General features: G+C 41.2%; 1 protein-coding gene across 1 annotated transcript; it reads right to left on the reverse strand.

Moving 5' to 3' along the window:
• Window positions 1-8,414: 8,414 nt before the first annotated feature.
• On the reverse strand, window positions 8,415-12,803 carry mafaa (v-maf avian musculoaponeurotic fibrosarcoma oncogene homolog Aa). Its single transcript, XM_041790522.1, has one exon. The coding sequence runs from the start codon at window positions 11,956-11,958 to the stop codon at window positions 11,038-11,040; it is 921 nt and encodes a 306-aa protein (XP_041646456.1). The 5' UTR covers window positions 11,959-12,803; the 3' UTR covers window positions 8,415-11,037.
• Window positions 12,804-24,204: the final 11,401 nt, after the last annotated feature.

Raw genomic sequence — 24,204 nt, forward strand, 5'->3', positions numbered from 1 at the left:
CATTTGGCCTGATTCTTTTTGGGCAGAAGAGGTGGAACAGTTGGGTGGACGTAAAGTCTACTCCTCCAAATTACATAAAAATCAGACTCTGGGCCTTGAATCTGTTGATTTTGTTCAAAATTGCTGCTTTTTTCTCCAAAAGAAATCAAATCTCCTGTTGTGTCAGATTTGCACACTGACTGCAATACTTTCCTGGTCAATATTTTTGTAAGAATAGATTAAAATTTCTGCATTTTTCTCCACATCTGTCCTAATCGTTTAGATCCATGGTTCTCAACTGGTCAGACATCAGGACCCAACACCTCCTTAAGAGGACTTTGCACCCCAAGTTTTAAAGAATTTCCAACCTCTAAAATGTATTTACTGAAAGATGTTAGAGTTTGAGCCCCAAAATGCACAAACAATTAAAGAGACAGGACAACACAAACATGTTCAGCACTTTATTACATACCTGCAGGGCCAACCACAGAGTTGGCTGGGCCCCTGAATAACTGTGAGAAAGGGCTCCCCCCTGTTGAGATTTATAGATGATGCCAGTGCATGTGTGTGGATCAGCAGCATTGGTGGCTAACAGTTACTTCATGTTAGAGCTGAAAAGAGTGTTGACTATTCTTGGGTTCTGATGTTGGAATTATTTATGTGTGGTACTTTTAAAACATTTTTCCCATCCATGATTGCCACACCTTTTTTCCACTTTTAATCAATTTTTGTTTCTTTTTGCAACTTTTTTTTTTTTACCACTTTAGCCACTTTTTGTCAATTTTGGGCCACTTTTTGGAACTTTAGCTTCAGCTTTATCCCGGTTTTTCCCCTTTCTCAACCATTTCTGCCACTTCTATTTTTCTATTACAAATTTTTGCCCTTTTTTGTCCCTTATTTCCCATTTTCTGCCACTTCTTGTCCATTTCTGCAACATTTTTCTGCAACTATTATCTACTTTAGCTGCCTTTTGCCACTTTTTTTAAATTGTCAATTTGTTCCCATTTTTGCCCATTGATGCCACTCTTTTGCCATTTTTAGCCTGTTTTGGCACCAACCTTAGCATTGTTTTTGCAGATTTTTGTACATTTTTGCAACCTTACACCACGTTTGCCACTTTATTGCCACTTTTTGTCAATTTCTGCAACTTTTAAACCTTTTAACACTTATAGCTCACAGCTATTTTTTTCACCATCATGTCTCGCCTGGACTTTCGTCTTTAAAAGCTTGTAAAACATCAACCCTGTGGTGCACAGTCAAGCTCTATACAACTTTTTTTCAGGACAACCTGGGCTGTAAGAATGTATCTACTACAGTAATGTCACTTGAATTATGAAAAAGTTATAAGACTCTAAAGACAAAATAAAAAAACAAATCAGAATTTGAACCTCACAGATTTTCACTGATAACTTACTATAAACAATAGTGACAAAGCTTTTTTTTTTAATAGACTTGTTCTCTCATCTCTTGGGGACAAAACAGTGAAAAAATAAACATTCAGTGACTTACAGTTTTCATAATATCTACATTTATGCAAAAAAAAAGTCCATGCGCTTTTTTGCAGTTAGATTTATTTGTACCGTTCCTTTAAGCAGTAGAGAAGCAACTGGTCGACTACAACTTCCACAATGCACTGCATCTAAACGTTGCCCTCAATAAATATGGGGCTGCCCAACGAAGAAAGCCAAAGTATATGATTGAAAAATGGATTAAAAATGGACTCGCTAGAACGGCATCCTTGAGGGCAACATCGAGGATAGCAAATGAACGGCAAAATGGTCAGCTTTCAGAGTGTCTACGACGTATAGTTCAAAAGTTATTAACGTTTTCTAACACTGTGTCGCTTCATGTTGTATACGACAGCCTTGTCTTCAGAGACCCCGGGAAGTCTGCCAAGTTCTGGGCTCACTAGAAAATGTTCTGTAAGAGCTACAAATACATGAAGAACATATTTAGAAAGGTACAACACAGATCTTTCACAGGAAAAAACAAGTTAGTGCCTATGACTTACGGTTCAAAAGTTACCAAGCAATTTACAAAGGGGTCTGTGCCGCTGGAGCTCTAAGGGTTAAGCCATTTTTTTACTATTTTAATCCAGTCTTGCCACTTTCTATCAATTTTTTGTCTTTTCTCAATTATTCTATTCTTTTTCAAAAACGTTGTCTCAGTGTTTTGTACTCTAATTTCTAATTCATCCTGATATTTCTGCACGTTATTGCCTAGATATGAAGTCTGACATTTCTTTCCTAATCATGTAGTTCAGTGTGCACATCCACATTGTTTACATCACTAATAAAAAGGTAATGTGCTTTATGAAAAGGGGTTTACATTTTGAAAAACAGGCTATGTTGTGCTACAGCATAAATAAAAGGTAATTTAAAATATATATATTATCACAAATTAGCTTTACAATGGATCATGATTTTGCTGACCTCCATGGCCTTATGGGCGGCCTTGCATACATGGAGGGTATTTTATTTTATTCAATTTAACGAGATGAGATGGAAATTTTGTGATTTCTTTGGAGGAAATTCCTTTTTTTCTCTGGAAAAGCTCTCTAATCTAATAAAAGGAGATGAATAAATAGAACTCTTTAAGCACATACTGGAATTTAGTCTTCATCATAGGAAAACTCAAACATGCATGTTTGAGTTTTCTGTTTATCCACTAAGGGCTTACATTCACCGCCTTTTTGTTTTCAAAGGCCAATATTCAAGACTCACTGGAAAGAGAGTCACGACCCATTTTTGGGTCCGAACCACTAGTTTAGATGGTTGATTGACTAGTCAGAGCAGCGGCTGCAACTCCCTCTCTCTCTCTCTCTCTGCTTTGCAGTAAAACTTCACTTTAAATATGACTACCATGCTATTCCCATAAAATCTGTGGATTTAAGCCATGGAGCTAATAGGTTAGGGCCAGAACTTTCACTCACAACCACATAAAACAAGAGAGACTGAAGTGAAAAAATGCACTCTCTCTCCAACTGCCTTTTTAGTACTTTGCACAGCGCCGTGAAGCATGAGTTTGTGCAAAAAGCTTAAATCTATGAACGGGTTATTTGTCTTTGCATGACAAGACAATTAGTTTTCATCCTGTTAAAAATCAAATATATGTATAAATGCGTTGCACTGTGAGCAAGGTGAGTATGTGCCATTATTTCTGGGTATTCTGAAAAATGCACCCAAAGAAAGCAGAATTAGAGATTTGATTCTTTAGACGGAGTAGTTGACAGCTTTGTGTTGTTTTTGCCCCTATGAAGAATAAATGATCGGGTTGAATCTAATATTTTTGTGATTCCTGAAAGTCTGGGATCAGGAAAAGTCACCTGATTGGTCCTGCCAGTCATTTAAAAAGCTTTTAAAATAAAAGTAAATTTCTGGTAGAGGCCGAGGTTGCTATCGGTTTTATTAAAAGCATGAGGATCAGTGAGCTGCAGGATGGCTCTACTCTGTTTGTCTGGACTGTGTTGATGATGTGTGGAGGTGGGTGTACTGTAGGTAAGCTGAGCCGAAGAGACGCTGACTGTGTTGAATCTCAGCAGCAGCAGCTCCAGACGCCAGAGACACACACCGCTCCTCTCTCTCTCTCTCTCTCTCTGCTGCTCGTGTTTTGTCTCGGCCCTGCTGCGGCTCTGGACGGACTCTGATTTATGGAGCGAAGAGCTCACAGTGTGGTCACGCTCATCCCTCTCTGTCTCACACAGACACTCGTGCCTTTTCTTTAGTTCCACTGCATACCGTCTCAATCTGTGTGCCTGCTCGCTGCACACTCTCTCTCTCTCTCTCTCTGTGAGTCCGTGTGAGGTGATGGCTGTCACACTGCTCAACGTTTCCTCTGAGTCAGCAAAAACAGGAGGAGGAGGAGGAGAGTGATGGAGAGACTGAAAGAGAGAAGGGGGAAAAGGAGAGAGAGATTAGGGTAAAATTAAAATTTGAAGAGAAGTGAAAGCTGTTTCTCTGCCTCAAAAATATCCCATCACTCAGCAGTTTAATTAGTTAGAAAAGTTGGGAAACAAACACGGACCATCTGAAGTGATATGATGGCAGAGCGAGGCTTGCAGAAGTGAAATGTGTGCGATAATGTCCTGTGCATAGATGATATAAACACTGAATCTTTACAAGCATTTGTCCTTATTGACAGAGATGTAAGCAGATGAAAATGCAGCGCTAAATCTCTGTGGAGGATGCTTAACATCTGCAGGGGTAAATATGTTTGAAAGGACTAAATGAGATGTTTTGCAATGAATCCAGCCAAAAGTCAGCCCTCCTACCGTCACACTGTGGAACACAAAGATCTTTTCTGTACTTCCTCATGAGACGATAAATGCTGTGCTGAAAGGTTATGGACATTCATTTCTGAAACCACTCTTGGACCGTCTTCCTGGATTTGTTTAAAGGATTTTTTTTCACCAAAACTGGAAACCCTCCGGTTATTTCCAGTCAGACGAGGACTATTTTAAACATTTTAATGACTGCTAGTGATGGGAATCTTACCAACAGTTTTCACATCTTAACTGATTTTAAAAAAAAAGGAAATAAGGAAAGTTTCAACCCAATCCTCTAGAGCAGTGGTTCTCAAACTTGGGGTCGGGACCCCCTTTGGGGTCACGAGACACTCAGAGGGGGTCTCCAGATTACCTAAAAAAAAGACAAGAATATTTTTTAAAATTACACTATTGCCACTTTACACAAATTTCGCCAAATTTGAACCCATTTTAATAATTTTTCCCACCAATTTAACACATTTTTACCAGTTAACACCTATTTTGCCCATTTTTAACCCTTTCCACCATTTTTTCTTCCTGTTTTTGCCATTTCTAAACCAATTCTTGCAACTTAAGCCTAATGTTGCCACTGTTGACCCATTATTGGCACTTTTAACCCCATTTTACCACTTCTACACCCAATTTTCCCTGCTTAATTTCTCCCAAAAACACTTCTCTGTGTCAGGCACTAATTTACAATGCAGCTTCAGCATTTTGTCTCCTTCTGCTTCTGCACACTGATCCTCTGATCAGCTGTGTGGGTCTGCAGGCTTCTACAGGGATAATAACACCACACCGAGCTAAAACAAAGATAATGAGTCGATTTCGACTCGGGTGATGATGATGTGCTGTTTACTGTGGATATGAGAGGATATTTGCATGAACCGGAGTACATCGAAGAACAACTTATACAGATGGAGAGTCAGCGGGCTGAAAGAGAGAGCAGAGAGACTTCATTTGAAAATTTAGAGCAGAGAAATCCCAAGTTACCTGGTGGTGTAGGTGTGGAAAATGCAAACCCATACAATGGGGGCGGTAGGGAGACGCCCCTTTTTTTGTGCCACCATCATGAGATGTTCCAGATGGACTGCTTTATGGATCTATTGCATGGATATATTTCATATTCATCTCTCAGACAAAGTGTTTGATAAGGGCGGGATTTTCAAAAATCCTCCAGAGGTGATTGGATATTCTTTCACATTCATTACGGGCCAATCAGAAGGCATGCACAGCTCTATTAGTAACCTGAGTTCAACAGGCAAGCGCTGTCATTGTTTAGGAATGATGGAGCTTGTTGGTGGATCAAACTCAAGCCGAGGCCAAGTAAAACTTTCAGTGTTCTCAGTCTGCAAAACCAGACACGCCTACATGCCATCACAAACACTTTCTCCAAAATCACGGGTCATCCTGTCAGAGTTCTGTCTGCTCTTGGTGAACAACATTCAGTCTGAACTGCTCTCAGGATCCTTCAAGATCCCTTGCATATCCCTCACTCTGTGTTTGAGTGGCTACCATCAGGTCACAGACTGCGCTGTCCACGCTGCAGGACACAGAAGAGGAGAGCTACCTTCGTCCCCGCTGCAGTCCAGCTCCTCCTGGTTTAAGACTTGGCTCAAACCAATGTAGTGTCAATCATCACCATAAAAGTCCCCACTTCTCACGTTGATCAAAGGCCTTTATTATGAAAGAGCAAACTCAGGCATCTGAAGCACAAATGTCACACAGATATCCTAGAAACTAAATAAAACTCACATTTCAGAGTCGTGACTCTCCTCATATAAACTCTATAAACTTTAAAAACGCATATCCTGCCTCTAAGTCTGGGTTTAGGTGCAGCTAAATCAGCCTGGGTGGATATGGCTGCAGCAGAGGCTCTAACCGGCCTCTGAATCTATTCATTTTCTACACCGCTTATCCCGTTTGGGGCTGGAGCCAATCCCCGCATTGGGCCAGAGCTGGGGTACACCCTGTACTGGTCACCAGTCAGTCACAGGCACACTCACTCACATCTATAGACAATTTAGAATCAAATGACCCAGTGAGTATGTTTTTGGTCTGTTAGAGGAAGTAGAGACGACACACTCGCGCATGGGGAAGAGCATGCAAAACACCAGGAACCCTCCCGCCTGCTGCGCAGCCCTCTTATAGACTCACATCACTTTTAATAAAATCATAATGATCTGCTTCTCAGTCGGGTTTAGGTGCAGCTAAATCATCTGTGGAGGATGTGGCTGCAACAGAAGCTCTGCACAGCCTCAGAATAAGAAAGACAGATTTTTATGGTTATCAGTGAGATAAAACCTCAGTTTTTCACTTTTTTAATGCAAACATTCCCTTCAGATCCTTGATGATAATATATTATTGCAGATTCAGTGTGGCTGATTTTTAAAAACACTGGCTGGTAGATTTTGGAACCCAACAATCAAAGCAGCAGGAAGACAAAAAGGTAGATTTCACACCCTGGGTGATAAAGCATCTGTGCCTCTGATTGTGACTCTGGGTCTGGTCCTCAGACATGATGGGTCTGGGATAGTTAGATGAACCTTTCTCTGTCAGGCTTTAGCATTTTAAAGCCCATCAAGAGGCGCATCTTTCTTGCCTGTATCAGTTTTCACAGTTTTGACCCTAACTTTAAATACCTGGATGTTTTTCGGCACTGAAATGTGGTCTGATCTTCTGTTATAATATTAATGTTAAATTCATATTTTTGTTGCTTCACGTGGACTTAAAGCTTCTTCTAATCAGAGTGCTGACCTCTGTAATGATCAGAAGCATCTGGCACAGACGTCTCAAGTGTGACAGCCCACCCCGGTGTCCCCTATCTGCAGGAACCGCATCCCTGACTTTCCCTCATCGACCTGTAAGCGCCCACTCACACGGCCACGCTCATCCACGCAGACTTATGATACATGTTTGAAGTGAGCCGCCACCCACCGGGCCTGACGGCGGTGTCACATCAACGCCAACGCGGGGTGGCATCTGCGTCAACCCGCGCCGCTTCAGAGAGAGAGTGCACTTAACGGAGCTCGGGGCGCGTGCGCGCACACACACCTCGGTCATGCAGGGTATCATGCAAAGCTGACACACCGCGAACATACAGAGAGTGAAACAGCCACCTACCTCTGTGTTCAGAGGCCGGACTCATCCATCCATCAGCGGGGAGCTCGGCCGATCAGAGGCCCGCTGACGGGCAGGCAGAGCCGGGCTGAGGAGCCGGGCTGCGTCCGTCTCCACTGTGGTGGGTCTCAGTCTGGAATCTGCAGATCTGCCATGTGATGCGTCTTCAGGAAGCATCCAAACCTGATCAGTTCAGGACAAAAAGCGGAAATAAACTGCACAAAAATTATTATTTTTTAAAGCAGAGAAAAGCCGAGCTGAGCGCCGATTCAGGAGAAAGACGAATTAAGTTTACGCAGGAAAAAAAGCACAAATATAGAAGAGTAAACATGCATCAACAATAGAAAAAAATGTTTTTTCTTTCATTGTATTTATCATATTTTTTAAATTATATTTTAATGTATTTATCGGCTCACTGTGATGATTTTAATGCTGCACAAATGTTCCTTAAAACGCACTTTAAATTGATCTGATGCTCTACAACTAAACCTGCAGTTTACTGCGCCTTTATTTTTTATCTAATTTATTTTTTTTTAAATAATATCAATAATTTAAATTTATCCCCTGCACTCTTTGCGTTTCGCCTTCTTTACGCACGTCTTCATACTCATAAATAATAACTATGAAAAGAAATATTCTGGATATTATAGCTATTTAAAAATATATGAACAGATCTGCAGTAATTTAACTCACGAAGTTTTATTTTCTAAAGCGATGGAATCGCGTGTTGAGTTTGGGTTGCAGCTCTAAAATTAAATCTTAATTTATTACATTAAAACACATTTTTATATTCATAAATACATGCTAATTTTCTCCATTCTAATAATTATTAAATTGTTTTTTTTTTAATCGGGCTTTTTTTTTTTTGTTAACTCCATCCTCTTTAACGCTCATCCGGCCTAAAATAAGACTTAAAAATCTCCTTAATTTTTTGACACCTTTATAAAAGCCTAAAGCTCTAATTAGCTGCAGAATTGTACATTTTTCTTGTGAATTTTTCTGTTAATTGCATTTTTCACTATAATAAAGATTGCAGCAGCAGCAGTGTGAGAGATTTGGGACAGAACTTTTTATTAAACATTATGAAAACAAGATTCTCAACAACGCTCCACTTGGTAGGTTTGTTCACTTGTTGACAGTTAGGACACGTTCATTGAATAAATATAGAAATCATATGTACAGATATACATCAACAGCACTGTGCAGAAGTTTGATTCACTTGTCTCATTTTTGCAGGATTTTCATCTCCAAATTTATCACCGTTTAAATTCTGAGGATGCTTTATGAAAATCTGTATCAAAGAAAGAAAATTAAATAAATACAAAGATGATTTTTATTTTGCAGATTTTGTTCTTTCGGCTAAAATTTGAGCATTAAAAAACATTTAATTGAACGTGAATTTTTGCATTTTTGTGTGTCTCCTCCTGCATGGGCCACTTCTGCACAATATTGCACATATATCTTGGCAGCAGAAACACACAGACCAGGGGGTTTCTTGTTGACAGAATAATGCATGGAGCTTCTCCAAGAACAATCCTCCAATCAGATCTCTTTAAGACAGCAGGAGAAACCTGCAGATCATTTTTGTCTACAAATATTTAAAGTAAAAAACAAAAAGAACTGTTCAAATGTCTTTTTTCATCATCAGGTTGGTGCATAGAGTTTTAGCAGCGAATGCAGTCCATATCATGAGTGAGGCTCTCACCTCATTAAATTTACATCCAGGGTTTCACCGATCAAAGGTCCTATTAGTAGAAAACAAAAATCCAGTTTCTTAGTGCAGTATAGGCTTGCCTTTGACATTACACATGTTCAGTAGGAGGAGGATACCATAGACGATTTGCATGCTGTAACATACAAACATTTGTATTAAGACATTTCGAAGAATCCAAGCAACAAAAGCATTTGTCTTTAAAAAGAGAAAATAAAATAACACAGTTAACTGTTTGTCTCTACACATTATGTACAGGTGGAAATAAATACAGTCTAAAATCTGGCTCAGTTAATCTCTTTTTGTTTTTGTCTTTTTTTTTTTTTAAAACAATAGAAAAATTGATTGCAGTTAAAGACGCATCCATTTTATGCAGTAGCAGATTGTTTTGCAGGTTTCATCTGCAGTCTTTGCACCTCAAAGAGGGTTAGGGGTTAAACATTTGTGGCTTTTTGCATACCCAGGCCTTACTGATGAGGGAGGAGAAGCATCGAGGAGGAGAGAACCATGGGCCATGCTTTCCATACATGTGTGGGAGATGACTGGAGGTTACCATACATGTCCTGCATGCAGGGTTGCAAATAGGGATGGGAAACTATAGACTTGCATATTGAAAACAAAAAAAAAGTCTCTGCATCCGCCTCGCGTTCACATAAACAGTCTGATGAGCTTTCTGGAGGCAAAAAAAGAGGCGGTGTATTGCTTTTTTTTCTGCTCTGATGTGAGTTTTAAAAATCACTCTTTCCCGGCATTTTAAGACAAAATGTTCTCTCTGAATTAAGACAGTCATGTTCAGTGTCAGAGGGCTTCGATAAGACTGATGCTGCAACCAGAGAAAAGTCGAAAATGATCCCAAAGCAGGTGAACCAAAAACATCTTTAAGACTCAAAATGCACACAAGGATTAATGACAGGGATGCACCATATTATCAGCAGAATATCTGCTGAGATTTACAGCTGTTAACATCAGCAGAGTGCACAAATGCAACATGAATTATTTTACAGATTAAATCCAATCAGCCTGCATCAGGTGAAGTTTTTTCTCTTTAAGGACTGGAGTTTTGCTCTGAACTGCAGCTTATGCTTTAAAAGAATTTGTGTGACACCCTGCAAACCTATTTAAATTCATCCTAAATTGATGGTTTGGGCCCTTTAGACAAGGCTCACATTTTTATTTGCAGAGCTGGCTGCAGAGTGCATGAATCTTGGTTTTACTCCTAACGTGTGAAATAATATTGCATGCAACCCAAAGATGTCTCCTTGTTTTGCATTAGTCAAAGTCTATATTTGAAAAGGGATTCATCTATTATTTATTGCAGAATCATCCTGGGGACCTTTATGCCGTTTGCAATAAAAATAAAGTGTATAAAACAAATTTAGAGATATTGCAATGTCAGACATCTGCAGAAATCAAATATGGTGCATCCCGTATTACTTCTGTGCACATCTAAAATGCTTAACTGTGGTGTTGTTGTGTTAAAAGTCTTCTGTCAAGGGAATATCTGTAAACAAAATACCAAAAAATATAAATTAACATATCACGGATGTGGATGTGGGCTGTATGGGGGACGACTAGAGTCAGGCATGAGAAAGAAAACATGAGAGGAGGAGGATTTTCAGTCAAAATTATGAGAATAGAAGTTGCTAAAAAATGTTTAAATGTCAAGCAAAAAAGGTCAAATCAGGAAAAATGTGTTGAAATGTGAAGGATAAAGGTTTATTGCAACATTACTGTCCACTTTTCCTTTTCTCTCAACATTTCAACGCTTTTCTTGACTTTTCTCTCAGAATTCTGACTTTTCCTTGTTGGAAAATTTTGAAGGAAACTTTCATCATCTCATCTTGTTTGCTCAACATTTACTGTTTGATGTGCATGAAGAAAAAAAACCTTCCTCCTCTCCTCTATCAGTCTTTTCCAGCCTGACCCCACTGGTCCTCCGTAGCTCTCCAGCTCAGAGTCTCTGCTCTCACATGAAGAACTCGGTGTTGGCCTGTTTGGGATCTCTCGTGTTTGGGGCCCCTCCTGCGCTGTAGGTCCTGCTGGCCAGCTTCTCGTACTTCTCCTTGTACAGATCCCTCTCTTTGGCGAGGCGCGCCACGTCCTGCTTCAGCTGCTCCACCTGGTTCTGCAGGGTGCACTTCTCCGTCTCCAGCATGTGCCTCTGCTGGACGCGTTTGAAGCGGCAGCTCTGCGCGTAGCCCCGGTTCTTCAGGGTGCGTCTCTTCTGCTTCAGGCGGATCACCTCCTCTTTGCTGAAGCCGCGCAGCTGCCTGTTCAGCTCCCGTACCGTCATGCTGACCAGCTGCTCGTCCGAGAAGCGGTCCTCCAGGCGGACGTGGTGGTGGTGATGGTGGTGGTGGTGGGCCTGGTGGTGGTGGTGCGCCGCCGAGGTCGCGGACAGATCCTCTCCTACGTACTGCTGCCCGCGGAAGCCCTCGTAGGCCTGGTGGTGGTGGTGATGGTGGTGCGCGTTCCCGATCAGGGCCTCCACCGCGTCCTCCGGCGTCAGGTTGAGCGCCTCCGGGTTGATGTGGTGCTGGTAGCTGGGGATCCAGTACAGATCCTCCAGCTGGGGCTTCCCCGCGTTGCTGTGATTGTTGTTGTTGCTGTTGTTGCTGCTGTTGTTGCTGTTGACGCCGTTGGTCAGGCTCTGGTTGGGCTGCGCGCCCGGGCTCGGGGCGCAGAAGCTAGGGGAGGAAGGCACGGAGGAGCAGGGTGTGCTGATCGGGGTGGAGGACAGGGAGCCAGACGGGAGGCGGTGGCAGTAGCGCTCGGCCTCCGGAGGCTCCTTCTTCACCTCGAACTTCATCAGGTCAAAGTCGTTGACGTACTCGATGGCCAGAGGGCTGTTAGGCAGCTCTGCGCTCATGGCGAGGTCTGTAGCCATGTCAGTCCATGCGACGACTCCTGGCCTCACAGCCAAACCGACGGTGGCGGGGAGCCCTCTGGGATACAGATTAAAAGCCTGTATGGTGTATATATAGACTCTCACAGTCACACAGTGGGGGAGCGTGGGGCTGCAGGCCGAGGGGTGGGTGCACAAACTTATTAAGGCTGCTCGCCCAGGCTAAGAGAACTTCTATATATAGTGGCGTGAATATACGTATGCATGTAAATGAACTTGTCCACCTGCCAGTTTGCCTCCGCTCGCTGCTCTTGTTGACAACTTCTCCCAGGTCAAATGCACGCTTTAATACCAGGAGGCTCGGCTGAAACTCGAACCTGTCTTGTCCTCGCGTCACCTCAGCAGCCCACTCTCCTCCCGCTGATTTACCGTCCTCGCTTCTGCTCGAATCACGAAAAGCTTTCCGTGTGTTATAAATATTTTCCCAGCATCCTTCTTCGCCTCCAACTTGGTCTTTTGGAGTCCCTGGAGTCACTGCAGCATGGCCTGGAGTCAAAGTCCCCCCCCACGGCGAGCGAGAGTCTCTGCGTAAAACGTGCGTAAAAGTGTTCCAAAAAGTATCCGTATGCAGAAGTTTTCAAACTTGTCACGCACGTGAAACAGCTGTGAAGTCGCAGAGAGAGCTCCAGCTCAGACACACAGCAGGCTGCTCCCCTGGCGAGCTCTGTCAGAGATTTGGCTCTGATTAGTGACAGCTTCAGTCCACGCGCTCCTCTGCTCCCTTGTTGTTGTTGACCTTACGCGTGTTGACTCTGTGTATTATTATGCAAGAGGTGATAAATTCCACTTCTCTGGCCCTTTGAGTATTTCTAAGAGCTCCACGGTGAAACCACGCAGTGTCACTGAGAAGCTGGAAGGCTCTCTGCTCTTATAAAGGCAGCGTGGCCCCCTCCGACCCTCCCACACAGAGGTGTGACGGGCCAATGGGAGGAGACCACAGCGAGGGTATTTGCATTCTGCTATAGCAGAGCCGAGCGGAGCCGATCGGAGCCGAAGTGAGCGGAGCGCGCAGGGGAGAACAGGTGCAGCAGATCTCCCCCTCTAGTGACCGAGCAGAGGATACTGCAGCGCAGAGAGACCAGAGAGGGCTGAACCAGAGCAGAGGGAGAGCGTCTTCACTGTTACAGGGGTTAGTAGTGGGATGAAGGGAGAATATCTTTTATTTATATTATTCAGTAGCTTTCTAGCCCTGGATTTAAAGAACAACAACATGTGGCTGTTGGATACATCACAATTCAAAGATTAGATGTTTCAAATTTTTATTATGGCTTTAAAGATTAAACATGTTCTACGGAGGATAAGGGCCACACGAAGAAAAAATCTAAAGAAAATTTTTTTTTGATATTATGAGAATAAAGTCATAATATTATCAGAATAAAGTCGTTATATTACAAGAAAAAAGGTCAGAATATCATGAGAAAATGCAATATTACAGGAATAAAGTTGTAATATTACGAGAAAAAAGTTGTAATATTACGAGAAAAAAGCTGTAAGATTACAAGAATAAAGTCATAATATTGCAAGAAAAAAGTCGTAATATTATGAGAAAACAGGTCATAATATTGCAAGAAAAAAGTCGTAATATTACAAGAATGAAGTTGTAATATTACAAGAAAAAAGTCATAAATTACAAGAATAAAGTCATAATATTACGAGAAAAACGTAATATTATGAGAACAAAGGTTGTAACATTACGAGAAAAAAGTCTTAATATTACAAGAACAAAAATTGTATCACAAGAATAAAGTCATAATATTACGAGGAAAAAAGTTTTTATATTACGAGAAAACAGGTCATAATGTTACAAGAATAAAGTCGTAATGTTACGAGAACAAAGGTTGTAACATTACGAGAAAAAAGTTGTAATATGACAAGAACAAAAGTCGTAATATTATGAGAATAAAGTCATAATATTACGAGAAAAAAGTCTTAATATTACGAGAAAAAAGTTGTAATATTACGAGAACAAAGTTGTAATATTACGAGAATAAAGTCATAATATACATACACATACAGCGCATTCTCGCCACTGAAGAGGGCACTAAGATTCACGTGTTTTTGAGGGCACTTTATACATGTTTATAAGTTATACAAATGGCACATTATATAGTCTTAAAACAGACTAGACAGACTCCTCAAGTTAGTTTGTAGTTAGGATCAGCATCCACAAGAACTGTGTAGATTCAATGTTGGACTGTGAAGAACACACAGAAATAAATAAACAGTAACATTTGTAAAATGTTGAGGGTCTAGCAAGGCATGATGGTTTCACTCATTCTTTGCCATTCCCACCTACTCTAAAGCGGGGTACACACAAGGATTTTCTAAATCTTAGGAGATTTTTTATCTGTTAGAGACCCCACACATGAAGATAAAAAATCAGGCATTGAACAGTTTTAATCATACTGCGCGTGGTGTGCTCCGATAATCTCAACACAGCACACCACACACATCATGATTCTGTCCCACCACCGATCTAGAATCTTGTCCTCCAAGCCAGAAATCTCGCGTGATCACATGTGATCTAACAAAAACGAAGAAGAATAACAGCAACAACCAGAAAACACAACACGCAACATGGAAGAGGACATAGAAGAAGAGGGAACGATGGTGTTCTTGGGACTAACAGACTTTATGACGCTTCAGCAGGTCAGCCATGCTTGTTTTTTATTTACGCTTGCTTCCTTTTTCCTCAGTCAGCTCGCTTCTTGATTGGCTACATTCCGTTCCACGTCACAATTCACAGTCATGACTCGGGAGTCGTCGGCTTTCCTCACATGAAGATTTTGGTTGTAAATATTGAACAAGTTTAATATTTACGATTGCCGGCCCCGACCGTTTTTGAAGCTGATTATCGGAACAAATTCACTTTTAACACACCTCAGACCACAGGATAATCTTATAGGATAATCTTAAAAGACATAAGATAATCAGGTGTTTTCTGTCCTTGGTCGGGAAGGGGGAAAATTGGGACAAAAACAGCCCGATTATCTTTATGTTTGTACCCCGCTTTAGGGGGTTTTGCCATCACAGACAGGCCATCGCCTGGGAGGCCTAAACTATAGGCTAAGCAAATATGCGTTATACATCTAAAATGAATTAAAAGCCCATCAGTGTAGTGCAGGGATTACATACTGTAGGTCAGTGGTTCTCAAACTTTTTTTGCCCAAGGCACACCTAACATCCAGCCAAGTTTTCAAGGCACACCATATTTATTTCCATGCAAAACAATCTATCTAGCATGCATTAAAAAATCATTTCCTAATACTGACTTTATCTGTTCATTACAATGTCATCTATTATCTAATATAAGCCAAATGACAAATAATTATCATGATATAGTCTACTGGCTGTTTTTTTTTTCTTCTTTTTTTTGGTGGGTCTTCCTCATTAATAGCTCTTTGGGGTTTAATACACACAGGACGGTGTTCCTTTTAAGGTGTTATAGGGATTTTTAAATTAGGCGAATGGAATTTGCAGCCGTACATGGAAATAAACATTTATAAAATACTGATAATGTAGATTTAAAAAAAACCAATCATGTGTTGCTGAATAGTTGTAAATATGACTTATAGTAGCAAAAAATTTCACGGCACACCAGTGTGCCATGGCACACCATTTGAGAACCACTGCTGTAGGTACACATGCTCCACTACTAAACCACTCTCCCAGGATGGCAAAGACAACAAAAAAGAAATCTGAGTGCACTAGTGTGTTGCTTTGTACCACACTGTCCCAGCAATGCCAAGAAATGCAGAATTGTGTAAAGTAACCTCTAGTTTGTGGACCAGCAGTGGTGGTAAATCTGCTCTTCTTTAGCTGTTAATGTCGTTATGATCCTGACCTCCTGAAGCAGCAGACATTTGGAGAAAATGTGTAAATACTAAAGGCCCATTTTTACTTGAGGGGCAGTTCTGCTGTGCTGGACGGGGGTGAGTATCAGCACCATTACACCACTGATTTGATTTTGAGTATACAGTTGAATCTAGAAGTTTACATACACTAAAAGACACTGACCTCAAATCAGACTAAACTTTGACTATTTTAGGTCAGTTAGGATTACCAAAATTATTTCTATTTGCTAAATGCCAGATTAATGAGAGAGAGAATTTTGTAGACATTTTTCATTACTTTCTTCAAAGTCAGAAGTTTACATACATTTTCTTCAGTAGCATTGCCTTTAAACTGTATGACTTGTCTGAAACATTTTGGGTATCCTTCCACAAGCTTCTCAAGCTTCTCATGGAGTTTGCTGGAATTTGGGCCCATTCCTCCTGACAGAACTGGTGGAACTGAGTCAGGATAGTAGGCCGCCTTGCTCACACACGCCTCTTCTGCTCTGCCCACAAATTTTCTATAGGACAGAGATCAGGGCTTTATGATGGCACCTCCAAACATGGACTTTGTAACTAATGTGGCGGTATGCTTACTGTCATTGTCCATTTGGAAGACCTACTGGCACCTCAGTTTGAACTTCCTGGCTGATGTCTTGAGATGTTGCCTCAATATTTCCTCATAATGTTCTTTCCTCATGATGCCATCTATTTTGTGAAGTGCACCAGTCCCTCCTGCTCCAAACACCCCCCACATGATGCTGCCACCCCTGTACTTCACAGTTGGGATGGTGTTCTCAGGTTTTCCTCCAAATGTAACGAAGGTTATTATGGCCAGACAGTTGAATTTCAGTCTCATCAGACCTCAGGGCATGTCTCCATAAATAAAGCTCTTTGTCCCTGTGTGCATTTACAAACTGTAATCTGGCTTTCTTATGTTGCTTTAGGAGTAATGGCTTCTTCCGGGTCCAGGACTCGTTTCTCTTACCAGCTTCAGCAGGGTCTTCATGAGGTCTTTTGTTCTAGGGTTGATACGCACATTTGGCACCAAAGCACATTCATCTCTTGTCCCCTTCCTGAGCGGAATGATGGCTGGACATTTCCATGGTTATTATACTGGCATATTGTTTTTTGAACAGATGAATGTGGAACTTTCAGGCATCTGCAAATTGCATCCAAGGATGAACCAGACTTGTGGAGGTCCACAGTTCTCTCCCTTGGCAGATTTCTATGGATTTTTCCATGATGCCACACAAGGAAGCAGTGTGTTTGAGGCGTGCCTCCAATTAACTCAGATGTTGCCAATTAACCTATCAGAAGCCTCCAAAGCCATGACATCATCATCTGGGCTTTCCCAGATTGTTCAAAGGAATAGTAATCTTAGCATATGTAAACTTCTGACTCTGAAGAAAGTCATAAAAATCTCTGATTGTTCTGACATTTAGCAAATAGAAATAATTTGTGCAATCCTAACTGAGCTAAAACAGGAAAAGTTTAGTCTGATTTCGTGTCAGACAGTTAGAAAAAAACGGTTATTGTGTCTTTTTTATACAGTGTATGTAAATTTCTGGTTTCAACCCTTAGTAAGGGTCCAAGAGTTTATAAAATAGCATGAAAATAGAGTTTAACCCCAGAAGTCAGGGATGGGACCTAGGACCTTTAAATAAAGGAAACTACAACTGCAACATACTTTAATTCAACATTTAAGCAAATTCAACAGTGCTTTCTCTCTTTGGGTTAAAAATGACTATTGATCATAACTGCAGAGTACTTTTTCATACCACTGATGACTAAAATAATGGACATTTGGTGTTGAAAAGTAAAGAAAAAAATTTAAAGCATCAGTGAATGGAAGTCTTGCCAGTGTTTTTCATGCATTTTCCTCTCCTCATGACTTACAGGGTCAACCTCATGATTGATTACCTTCACCAATGAGGGCATATTTTTTTTTTACCATGTCATCTCAGCTAAAGCTTAGATAAGAAGTCTTTACTTCCATTCATGAGGTGCTAAACTCTCTTCTGTGTAACTATTCTATGTTGAAATTACCTTGAATTAATCCTAATGAGTCTGAGTTCGGATTTAACCCGTGAAGAAAATAATTTCTGCTGTTTGAACACAGTAGGGGATCCAGGCTTCCCTCTCAGGGATTTTTTTTTTGGACTATCAAACTCTATTTCTAATGAAACCTGTGCACCTTATGTACATTCTAGATACACATCCTGATTACTGAAATCATTTTTAATGCATACTCAAATTTTTGCCTCTGCCTTGATGCTCCTCAGGTGCACAAGACCCCAGGAAAATTCCAGCCTTTGCCTGACGGTTAAACTGCCCATGCATGTTCTAGAAAAGCAGAATGTTGTGCAATTATGCTGGATGTCAGTGTGTTGAAACAGTGAAAACACCACGCCCAATAACCAGCCATTCCCAAACTTTATTTTTGACTCAGACATCTGCAAAAAGTTAGAATTGGATGCAAAGGAAGGACAACGTCACATTCTTGATTACTCAATGTTTGAGGTCGAGGGCTGTCTGCTGTAGATTTTTTTTGTCAGTCTTATGTTGACCTAGAGGTCCTCTCAGAAAGTTTCTTATACTTTGGTAACAGTGCAACACTGTGCACTGGTTTTATTGAGCATTGCCCTGTCTGTTCAGTCTTAGTTTTGGGCCACACTTTGGGAACCACTGCCTTATGATTACAGGTCAGTAATTTAATATGGAAAAATATCATTTTTAGGGCTCCTGCCAATCAGGGGCTGCTGTCAACCTAAATTTCCACCCCTACATGACTGATGTGATTAAATCAGTCAAGAGTAAACAGCCTTATGATCTGCATTAAAACCAGCTGATTGTGATTACTTTACTCATCCTGGTCTCTTAAAGAGAAGGCTGGAGATAATTCTCACAACACAAACTACCAAATCTATCAATACTGATCGTTTGAAGGCTGCATGCCCCCTCTACCAAAAAATCAATGTGCATTTCCGTGAAGATGTGAGGAGGCCTCGCTGTGGCTGTGTGCGGGTTAAGTATGATTGGATCGTCCCGGCGCTGCTCTGTGGGGTTTTCATTCGCAATTAACCACAAATTGCATCCCGTCTCATCTCCGAGGATCGACGGATAATTAAGCCCCGCCACGTGCGTCTCCATTCTGGACACATAGGGCTTTTTTCTCCATGGAGAGGGGAGGAGGAGAGGATTTAAGGGGGTGGGGAGGTTGGGCAGGATGTCGATGGTATCATGGGAGCAGGACTTAAACCGGGACAGCGCTGCACCTGACCCGTTTAGCCTCCTCAGCAGCGGCTGCCCCCTGGAGTCCCATCTAGCAGCATATATGTGAGTGATATATCTGCGGATAAAGTGCCGATCTGCGGAAAAAAAACAGGTGGCAGTAAGTTTAACTTGGTCAGATGTGAAGAGGAAAACCTTGCACAGCTGCTGAGCTTTACTTCCAGTCCGAATGGCCATGAAATACGCGCCCCCCCTCCTCCTCAAATCTGCTGGCGAGGATGAAAAGAAGAGTAGGGACGGAAATCATATCGAGGTATTTGAAGTTTAGGTGCGCTAAGTCATTAAGAGAGGGTTTTTTTTTTTTATCAAATAAGCGGGAGCTGGCCTTAAATGCCAAGCTAAGCATTATGCATTGAAATGGCACCTTTAAGAAGATCTGCTGTGGTCCATTCATTGTCAGACGAAGGGGAGTGTCTGCGGCCGAGGGCTTGAGACATAAATTTTTGAAGTCAGGGTTTTCATTGTGCCTTTGCATATTGAGACTTCGCTGCAAGTGCAGTTCTACCGATTTAAGCAAAATGGACATCAGCAAGGTGGAGGATCGACGGCGCTTTGAGCCGGCCGTGAGGCGAGCTTTGAGCCAAGGTAGCCGGCATCTAGATCCTAAAAGAGCAGCTCCAGGAGGTGGCTCAGGGTTATCTGAGGCCTGGGAGGGGTTTTTGTTACGGCGGTTAAGCCACTAATGCCGCTGTGCAGGATTCAGCTTTAATTGTGCGGGGATGAGACACACATGTGCACGGACGGTGAAGTTTACAGGGAGGCTTACTTTAGAAAGCGGAGTTTCACCACATGTAGCAGGCCTCGCTGGTAAAGAAATCATGTTTGTTCACCACAGAGATGACAGGGTTTCTGTCTCATACAGGCAGCAGTGTTAACGACTCTTTCTGTTGATGATCAGACTTTCTAAAGCAACTGCTGAGATACTGGAACACAGAGGCGCTGCGGAGGCTGGGGACAGGTGCAAAGATGAGGCAAAATCTATAATCAGACAATCAGTTTACAGAAAAATGCACTGTAAGTGACGGAAACCAATTGTCACTCATCAGATGAGCTGCCGCTTATGCTGTGTTTTACTCGGGATGTGAAAAGTGAAAAATATACCAAGTTTGCATGAGATCCTGACTGAAGAATTGGGCAAATCATTGACTTAAGAGAGTGGGATAAAACCTGTAGTTTAAGAGCACCACCGGCCTTGAGGTCATTCATTGTGCACCATGAGGCTGTGGTCCCTCAAATCTATTAACCTGGTTTCAAATCTGATTTTTGGCTCCTCTCCTGTGTCCTCTCTCTCCCTGATTTCCAACTTTTGCTCAGATTTCAAATAAAGGCCAAACAAAATATCAAAGCCCCTGAAAGGCCCAAAGAATGGTTACCTAGCAAGATGTGAAATAAATTATCAATGCTTGTGCATCAGATCAGCAGTGGTAATGCTAGCCTTTTGGCTAATATGCAGCTTTCAGGACTGGCTCAGATTAGATTTTGGGGACGAGTGTGAAATCGTTTGTTTTCAAAAGTGCTGAACAATGTATGATTTTACCTCTGCTATAGTGATGTGCACATGTGCAGTAGTCATATCAATGGGCATCACGTGACCTAAGGCCTGTCCTTCATACTGCCATTTCTGTGCTGTGTTATGAGAATGAAGCTACAATAAAAGTTTGTACTGTGCAGCAAAGCCTCCACTGTCATCACAGATACACCAGCATGACACTCGAGGCAGACACTCTGGTAAGTGACTTTTTTTGCTACTAACAGCAGAACTGAACTTCTTTGAATTATTTTACAATCTGCTCTGATGTGCTGTTGGTTGTGTTAAAGCTCTACATGTGAGCTGCAGTATGTGTGAGCTCTTTTTATATTTTAATAAATGTACATAAAAAGGCATTGAGAGTCTAAGGTCAAACATTTCCAATTTTGTTCAGCCCTAGTTTCCTAATTAGTTGGCATCAAATTCAGCTCCCTCCTTTTCCTCTGCTCTTCTTCTTGGCATCTTGACTATTTTAAAGGTCCTGGCATGGCTAAATAAAGTCTGAAACAATGGGCTTAAACAGGTTCAATGGGCCTGCCCTCCTGGGTTGTACTTGTGCTGCTCTAATAAGTGCACGGTGAAAATTTGGTGGATTATGCGATCTTTCATCACAAAACTAAGGCCCAGTCTCAATGTCCACACTCACGCACTCAATGACTTGGAGAGGTGTTCCCACTAAGTCTGTAAGGGCTTAGGGCCGTCCTACTGTCAAATTGTAAAGTGCGTGAGAGAGGTCTTCTTCCTGTGGGTGGGCATATCTGCAGACTTAAGGCCTTCACACATGGGTGATGCAAATGTACGGCACGAAAATGCGAATAATCTGGAAGCAAATTTTGTCGCACCTTTCTGTGCAGTGTCACGATTTTGCAAATAAATTATGAATATTCTAAAAAACATTTGTTCTGTGAAAGTGCATTGTGTTTTCTCCTGTCCTCTGATAAACAGTGAGATAGATTGGAACGGCAGATAAAAGGTTTCTCCGTATCAAACATCATTAGGTGTTGGAAAGTAGGACGCTTTTTCTCCACTGTCTGCCTTAAAGCTCGGCACCAGCGAGTGTTTTGATTGGCCAAATGCGTGCTTGTCGGAGTGAAACTTTGAACAAAATTGACCTTGGTTCAAAAGAACATCCGCTGCAATTTCCTTCGATGAAATTACGATGCTGGTGTGGGAGCTTGCATTGACTTACAGGTTCAAAAATACATATTTTCTGTGAATTATTCGCACCAAAAATCCCGCCTAGTGTGCAAGGGCCTTTAGCGGAGAAATTACCCATGGTTCATAGCATTATTATGTATGATAGGGATTCCCTGGGTAAGCAAACGCCATAAAAGTGAAGTGAAAAGGGCGAAATGGTAAACAAAAAAAAAGGAGGATGCAATCAGTGTTGATGCCGAAGAAAAGAAGAATTTTACCTGCAAGTATATGATAGAAAACAGCCTTCATCCATGTAGGAAATGGGCCTATAGGCAAGGCACGCTAGTTTTTTATCTTTTTTTTTCTTCTTTTAAGATTTATTTTTGGGCCTTTCGTGCCTTTATTAGATAGAGGAGGACAGTGGTAGACTCAGGGAAACAGGGAAGAGAGCGGGGAGAGACATGCGGGAAATGGTGCCACAGGCCCGACTTGAACCCAGGCCGCCCGCGTACATGGTGTGTGCCCTAACCACTCTACTACCGGCATGCCCCTACTTTTTTATCTTTGTTTTTATCTGTGCAAGATTCTGACCAAGGTTATCATAGTTAACTAAAACTAACTAAATATCTAAAACTAAAATTCAAAAATCAATGTAGTTAACTGAAACTAAATAAAAACTAAGCTTTACAAAAACAAAACCCCAAAAACCAACGCAAACTGTATAGTGCACTTACAAAACTAATTAAAATAAAATAAAAATGGAGACAAAATATCCTTAGTTTTAGTCTTTGACACAATCATACTGACTGGCACCGACACCAGAGTCTGGGGAGTGTAAAATTGCCTGATCTGATTGGTTCACACTGTGGTAGTTTTATTTCTGGAGTTGTATTCAAACATCATCATCAAATAAATAAATGGTAAGTGAAGAGTCGCCTGTTTTAATATGTTTTTAAAAATGTATGATGCTCACTCAGCCCCGACATCTATCCGTGAAAAACTAAAACTAACACTAAAACTAATAAAAACTAAACTAAAATGAAGCATTTTTGCAAAATAGAAACTAAACTAAACTAACAAACCAGCAGTAAAAACTAATAAAAACGAAACAGAAATTGAACACAGAAAGTAAAAATGAAATAAAAATAGAAACTAATGAAAAATCCAAAAGTATTATAACCTTGTCTCTGACGAACAAAGGGCTGTCCTATTACCTTTCACACAAGTTTGCACTCTTACCGCAATCACCTTCCAGGTGCAGTCAGTTAAGTCCATAAGGGCTGAGGGTTTAGGGAGGAGATTGAGATACCGCCCATTGAATTTAAACCACTCAAAGTAGCCTGCATTGAAAATACATACTTTATAACCTTTTTGTATCTGTACACCAATGTTAGCAGTGTTTTCATTGTTCATAAGGAGGCTAAATTACTGAGTTTTGGAGGTAAAGTAACATTTGTGTTTCATATATATGTAATAGTGAGCCCAAGTTTGGAGTTTAGAGCCACAGTTTCCAGAAATGTCTTTAAATGTTTGGAAAAACTGTACAGTAACAATTTATCTGATTCTGGTATTTCTTCATGTCTGCTTTTGGTGTCTGACCCACACTCCTGCAACATTTTCTTTTATACTGACCATAAAAACAGATCAGTTTCTTCAACAGTCAACTTCTTCTGCCTGACTAGAAAACTCGGTTAGGTGTGCTAGATGCCAGCATTAAACTGATACTGCTTAACAAATAAGCGCTGCTACTGATGTCTCTTCACGCCACGTTATTTGCAGAGGGTGGATGCTTTTTAAGGGGATACTTCTAAGGCTTTTTACCTTTAGTGGATATGACAGCTGAAGGGATACAGAAAATATAAGGAGGGAAACTTGCACCAAACAGCATCAGGATTTGAACCTGCAACCAGTGCACTGAGGACTACAGCCTCTGTAACTGGTCATCAATTCTACCAGCTGAGCTTAAGTGGTTTTCAAGGGAGTGCATCCTTAGTGAACACATTTAAGGCCATCACTTTAGAGCAAAAGTTACTTTGGATTCTGCTCTTGTCAAAAATTAAAAAAGGCATTAAAAGTCTTTATATCCAGCTTTTCATACAAACATAAGAACCAGCTTGCCCTTAGCTGGAACAAAAATTATAAAAGACATCCTATAAAAGTAAGAGGATTCTGAACAAATCAAACACACAATCATACAAACCAATACTTATCAGCTCTCTCCAGCACACACTTCCTCACAAACGAGCACAGAGACGATGAAGAATCACAGTTGACCTCTCTTTTTGTCTCTCCGAGTCTACGTGGACAAATGATTCCTCTCCCTCTGTCTTCTCTCCGTCTTGTGCGCTTTTACTAAAAATTGAAATATTGATCTTAATTAGAGTTTGCCGAGCTCAGCAGCTCGCGTTGAGGGTTTTAGACAAGAGGCAGCAGACA

This window comes from Cheilinus undulatus, linkage group 7, assembly GCF_018320785.1.
Source record: "Cheilinus undulatus linkage group 7, ASM1832078v1, whole genome shotgun sequence".
In the NCBI taxonomy this organism is placed as follows: domain Eukaryota; kingdom Metazoa; phylum Chordata; class Actinopteri; order Labriformes; family Labridae; genus Cheilinus; species Cheilinus undulatus.